Source organism: Mytilus edulis, chromosome 11, assembly GCF_963676685.1.
Source record: "Mytilus edulis chromosome 11, xbMytEdul2.2, whole genome shotgun sequence".
In the NCBI taxonomy this organism is placed as follows: domain Eukaryota; kingdom Metazoa; phylum Mollusca; class Bivalvia; order Mytilida; family Mytilidae; genus Mytilus; species Mytilus edulis.
The window spans coordinates 24,811,854-24,818,378 of NC_092354.1; the positions used below are offsets into that span (position 1 = coordinate 24,811,854).

At 35.3% G+C, this 6,525-nt stretch overlaps 1 protein-coding gene across 1 annotated transcript; it reads right to left on the bottom strand.

Moving 5' to 3' along the window:
• Positions 1 to 2,739: 2,739 nt before the first annotated feature.
• On the bottom strand, positions 2,740 to 3,168 carry LOC139494108 (uncharacterized). Its single transcript, XM_071282283.1, has one exon. The coding sequence runs from the start codon at positions 3,166 to 3,168 to the stop codon at positions 2,740 to 2,742; it is 429 nt and encodes a 142-aa protein (XP_071138384.1).
• Between the last annotated feature and the right edge of the window lie 3,357 nt (positions 3,169 to 6,525).

Consider the following 6,525-nt stretch of genomic DNA (forward strand, 5'->3'; position numbering starts at 1 on the left):
AAGTCTTAGATGTGTTTACTGATTTTTTTTAAAATTTTATTTAGAGTTTAGTATAACGTTCATTGTTCTTCGTTTGATCAAAAGATGAAACTTTTGAAAAAAGATGAACACGAATATACCTCAAAGGTTATTGATGGAGAGGCGTTATAACACCTTGTATAGGTACAGCTTTCCAGCCTGGAGATCGCAGCTACCAATAATGTCTGTTACTCCATTCCAGGCCGTCATCTTGGCTGTACGGCCACTATATTGTGTTGATTTCTTTCCTCTTGGAGCCATTGGTTATCTGTATTTCACCTATCTACAATTCATGAATATGAAAGTTAACTTAGTTGGAATCAACTGTCTATCTCCATTCAATTGCAAGAGGTTATTATAGTATCAGATGAAAAAAATGTATACTTTTTAGTTTCTTAATTTTGAAGAAAATGTATAACATTGAAACTAAAAGGGTCGTTATCACTTTTTAATCACAGCAAACATTTGAAAGGCTGGGATTTGATTTTGTTACTAGCAAAATTTGTCATATATATACACACACTCAAAACACAGGGAAATTAAAGAGAGAGAAAAATAGCATTTTGACACGAAAAATCAAAGCTGTGGTTATAATGTTATTTTGCACAGAAGGCGCTTCAAACAAGAGAAGAATACTATTGTAAAATTGAGAGAATATAAAGATGAAGACCCCAAAAATCTTTCCCTGGATTGAACAATATATGTACATGGATGTTGGTTACCGTCTTATTAGTATTATAACATAATTGGCTAACATGTGATTATAAGATGTTATTTTCTGTGGATATTACTCTGAAATAGTCGGTTTATATTTCGACTTAAGGACAGACATGTCGACTTTTAATACATACATTTGTAATGCCAGCTTTCTCCAACGAAATTCGGACCCCGTTGGAATATGACAGTTCTTGTCTATTCGTTTTTGATGCGTTTTGTTATTTGATTTTGCCATGTGATTATGGACTTTCCGTATTGATTTTCCTCTGAGTTCAGTATTTTTGTGATTTTACTTTTTTGGATATGGATGCCGCTTGGTACATTATATACACTGAGGGATTGAAAAATTGTTCTTTCAAACCCATCTCTGTTTGTGTGAGGGGACCACTTGTTTTCATTATCTAAAATAAGGAATTCGTGATGCAGTTTGTTACTATTTCATGTATATTGAAACTAATGTTGTACTAGTTTATCAAACAAATAAAACAACACCTTCTGCTATGCTGTCACATAGTCTGTGTTATATTTGAAATTATGTATTATTGATAGTTTTGCAATTTAAATGTATACCTATAGTTTACATATAGACTTCCATAATACAAATTTATATTACTAGTATCGTCTGCCTCAAAATCTGCAAGACTTCAATAATTGTTTCTTTGATTGCATACAAGGGTCGACCTTACTTTCTATAATATATATATAAGGTTGATTTTCTAGACACATATTAACATTATAAACAGAATATTTGTTCTTTTATGCAAAGAATAGGTTTTGTATCTTTCGTAAACAGAATATATTATGTCCCCTTTATGCAACGAATAGGTTTTGTTTCTTTAAGCTTGGGCGTGTCCATGTGATCTTAAATGACGACTTACGGGGAGGTCGGGCTTGCATGTGTAGTCGCTACGATGACCATTCATGCGTTTGTTGAATGGTTGTTTTGTCTCGCAAACATACTGCATGCCACATCGACACTGAAGAAAGTATACAACATTCTTGGTTTTGCAAGTTACATTACAGAATAGTGTGTAAACAGACCCAGTGGAATGACAAGTAAATGTTTGAGTATTCACTATTAGTTGGCAAGTCAGACATCGTTTGTTACCACACGACTTGCACCATCATGTTATTAGAGGAGACGGCAGCTTCTACAAACAAGTCTTTTAAACTTGCTGGTCTCCCAAAAAAGCTAAGACGGGAGGATCAGGAAAGATTTTGGGTGATTGGCGATACTTTGCCGATTGGCACGGATCAAACGTGAAAGGTAAGAAAAGGCGGGATTGTATGTTCAAACAAATGGAACTATTTTACTACGCCTCTTCTTTTTATACAGTAACCGGTACTTTCGGCTGTTATTGTTAGCACGCGCAAAACCCCTTATTTATGTCCCATTTCTTATAACCTCGTTTGATTAAAAATCCGCGAAGTTCCTGTATCCGCTGAGTGACAGAGCTTTACTCTTGAGAGCTTGACTGTACGGGATACTTTTTGTACAGTGTTTTGGGTGACAGCGTTGGGGAGAAAGGTACTGATGTTTATCTGTAGGTTTACAGTAGAGGTCTGTTGATACGACACCGTTCTTTATAGATATAGTTGTGTCTAAGAAAGATATCTTAAGAGTCGGATATTTCATATGTAAATTTAATTGACTGGTGGGCGTTGTTTGTATGTCTGATAAAAGCATCCATTTTTTGTTGGGATTCAATCCATTTCTTGTCAACATCATCGATGAAACGGAACCAAGACAGAGGTTTGGATAAATATGTTGAAATAATGTTTCTCTAATTTTCCCATGAAAATATTGGCGTAAGACGGTGCTATTTTCGTCCCCATCGCTGTCTCGTTTATTTGAAGGAAATTATCACCATTAAAAGTAACATTGTTGCATTTAAGGACAAGAGAAAGCAGCTGGGCTAAACATTCGGTCGGTGGTTCTAAAGTGTTTCGCAAATCCCATATTTCCCTACACGATTGTATTTCGTCATCATGAGGTATGTTGGTTTACAATGAGGTGACATCTAAAGTGACAAGGAGGGTTTCCGGAGGAAGAGGGTTCATGGATTCCATTTTGCGAAGATAATCTGTAGTGTCTTGAATGTGAGAAGGACAATTTTCTACATGAGATCTAAAATGACAGTCTACAAATTCCGAGTTTTTTTCAGACGGGTGGCCGTTAGCGGATACAATGGGTCTACCAGGGTTGTTAACCTTGTGTATATTAGGAAGAAGATACAATCGACCAGGCTTGGCGTTCTCTGGTTTTAAATATCCAATTGTATCCTCATCTATGTGACCGTCGTTGTGCATGGTTTGTAACGCAGTGATAATTTCGGAACTAAACTCGGAAGTAGGGTCATAGTCAAGTTTCTTATAAAATCTCTCATCAGAGAGCTGACGCTCTGCTTCCGCGATGTAGTTAGCTTTGTCCATTATCACAACGATAAATATATATATCTTTATTGTTTATGCAACTGTCACTTCATAATTTTTTTATTTCCACAAAGATCTTCAAGACTTCAATAATCCATCCTAATGTAATAAATATCATGCAGACTATTAAAGGACAAAACTTATAATTTTTTTATTCTGCGATGATACAAATTCATTTTAAAGATGGGTGATTATAAATTTTTTATTCTGCGATGATAAAAATTCATTTTTAAGATGGGTGGTTTTAGTGTTGTAAGCATGTTTTAAGCTTGAAAATTCCCTCAAAATTAACTCATAAAGCAAGAATTAAGGATTGTGACAGCAGGCCCTCTACATATATTCTTAACTGCCTAAAACAAAACTGCTTTTAACTACTAAAAATCCAGTCCCGAGAAAAGAGAAAGTGTCCGTTGTGCCGAGTTGCTATAGGTGACAAATACCACTACGTATGCAATGGAATGCAGCACACAGATAGAACACTACTTATTGACAAGAAATACCTTACGAACTGTAATGTTTTAAAAGTTAATGCTACTACAGTACATGATATATAAGGCATGAAGATGTTATGGTTACAGATCAGCTAAATTATCTATAGTAAAGGATCCTACAAATTCATGTAAGATACAGTCACAGAAAATAATTATATTCATAAGTACGTCTGAGTCAGTGACAACCCTACAACAGATGTATCCATCGGATCGCCATCAATGATGGTGATACATGGCTGTGTAAAAAGAGCTTTCGGTGGACGTGGAAAGGTAACATATGCCCACCGAAAGCTCTTTTTTTGAGAGCCCAGGTGGTCGTGTGGTCTAGCGGGACGGCTGCAGTGCAGGCGATTTGGTGTCACGATATCACAGTAGCATGGGTTCGAATCCCGGCGAGGGAAGAACCAAAAATTTGCGAAAGCAAAATTACAGATCTAACATTGTTGGGTTGATGTTTAGACGAGTTGTATATACATTATGTACACAGCCATGTATCACCATCATTGATGGCGATCCGATGGATACATCTGTTGTAGGGTTGTCACCGACTCAGACGTACTTATATATATATATATATATATATATATATATATATACAACTCGTCTAAACATCAACCCAACAATGTTAGATCTGTAAATTTGCTTTCGCAATTTGTCAGTCGTCATCAGGTAAAAACGGCATATCAAAGAATTCAACTTTATAAATAGCTAATATAGGACATTGGTGTTGATTAAAAATTACACCACTAAAGTACTTTTTGTTGTCCACATAATTAGTATTGCCAATGATTAACAAGTTCCGGGTCGAATTCGATACCGATAGTATATTCACCTGTTACCTTTGACCTTATCTGTGCGTTCCGCATCTAACAGGCGCACGGTGCATATATTTAGGATTTTGCTCTTTACACGGGTCATACCCACATGGTTGACACTACTTAATTCAACCATTATCATTAACAGCTGCTATCTGAGTAATATCACTTACTCTACTTAAACCTGTGGTTTCAAGATCAAAAAATATAAATGATTCTGTGCCGTCCAATTTCAATGGTGATGGTATAGTTATGGCCTCAGTATCTGATAATCTTAGTGTCGCAACTTCAGATTGATAGGAAATAGATTCATGGATATTAAGGAGCCTTTCTTTATTATTCCTTTTTTTCTTTAGTTCAGTCCTTTTTTTTTCCTGAACTCCCGACTTTGTCTCTTAATCCTTCTCTTGAGTTTTTCTGTATCAATACATTGAGGGCAGATTTGCCAATTTTTTTTGACGTGTTTCATGTGATAGTGTAACATAATTCCTGTCATTTTCATCTTTTTTGAATGTGAACGATGCAAGATTCAATTGCTGGTGGAATTCTAGACACCCGTGAGACAAAATGCATATTAAACTAAGTTGTACCAAACCCTATAGCGAAGAAGGACTGGGTTTCCAGCAGAATACAGGTATGTACTAACGTTATGGCGATCTGACAGCAATATAACTTCCTTGTACTTTTAGGTCTAGATAAACCACTCTTCATGTTGTACTTTAATTTCCCATCAAAAATGACATCCTGAATTCTTTGTCCGTGACAAGGTCACATATATGACACAAACTGTAACTGTTTATTGCTAACCTATTAGGCAGCAACCATTTGATTTTCTTGGTGAGGGTATGGCTACTTTATTGCGGACTTTTTTTATAATTATTAATTCCAATTTACCATAATATTACATATAGTGGCAGCTGGAAGTCAACATATTATATAACCCATCAAGAAATCTTTGCCAACCCCATTAATTTTTGTGCAATATAAAAGCTAGTTTCAAGGTACAATGAATAAATTAGAAACTTGGTAATTTTGCAACAAACGCGGACACTGGTGTAATGGTAAACATATTCTATGGCATGGAATTAAATGGGCAACAACGGACCGCAGTTAATTGATATCTAGAACGCAGAGCTTCACTTGCTAACGGAGAGCATTCTACTTGTCAAATAAAGCCCTTCGTTCTAGATGTCGCATTCAAGAACAGCCAACAAATATATGGCAGTATTATAATGGATACATACTGCATACAAACAAGAATTGATTAATTGACAAAAATGAAAACCCTGAACTTTTTTCTGTTTAGACCATACAGGTATAATTTTTTTCAAGATTGATTTATTGATTGATTGTTGGTTGCTTTACGCCGCAATAGCACAAAAAGGCTTTATCGCGGCGAGAACTTATTCGAATATTTTTACAATTTAAAGAATATTTTTAAAATAAGACAAAAAGTCCTTCAATATGCTAAAATTCTTGACTAAAGCAAATTGATTTTTTTGTCGAAATAGTTAATATTGAAACACAGGACATATGGTGCGATCAATTTTGTTTTCTACTGAGATTGGTCCTGATTTTCTTAGATTTGTTATATTTTCACCCTGTCTTGTTTTTGTCTGCCTTTCCCGACAATACTGGAGGTATTCGTCTCCATTTGTGTCATGTTTTAGTGATGTATCACCCCAACATAAATTATAATGTTAAGTTACTCCTCTTAAACCTAAATGGTAATTGTTATTAATATATACTGCGTTTGTAAGAGAGCGAGGGCTATTGTACCCCATAACGTTTTTCATGTAAAATTTGTTGAGATCGTCATCTGTCAAAGGGTCTGAAGCATTGGGTATATTACCAAGACCAAGTGATTTTAAGTTTTTAAATTCTGCGCTAACAGTCTGACGACTTTTGTGAAACTCATCATCAGTTATAATATTACATTCATACTCATTATCCTTTAAATGTCGGCTAATGCTCTGCTGTATTTACTTAAGAGATGATGGTTCATATTTAAAAGTACCATTTGTTCCTTTTTCCTTTGTGGCGCTGAGAAA

Excerpts from the sequence above, each read along its gene's own strand:
- LOC139494108 (XM_071282283.1), bottom strand. The coding sequence starts at position 3,168 with ATGGACAAAGCTAACTACATCGCGGAAGCAGAGCGTCAGCTCTCTGAT.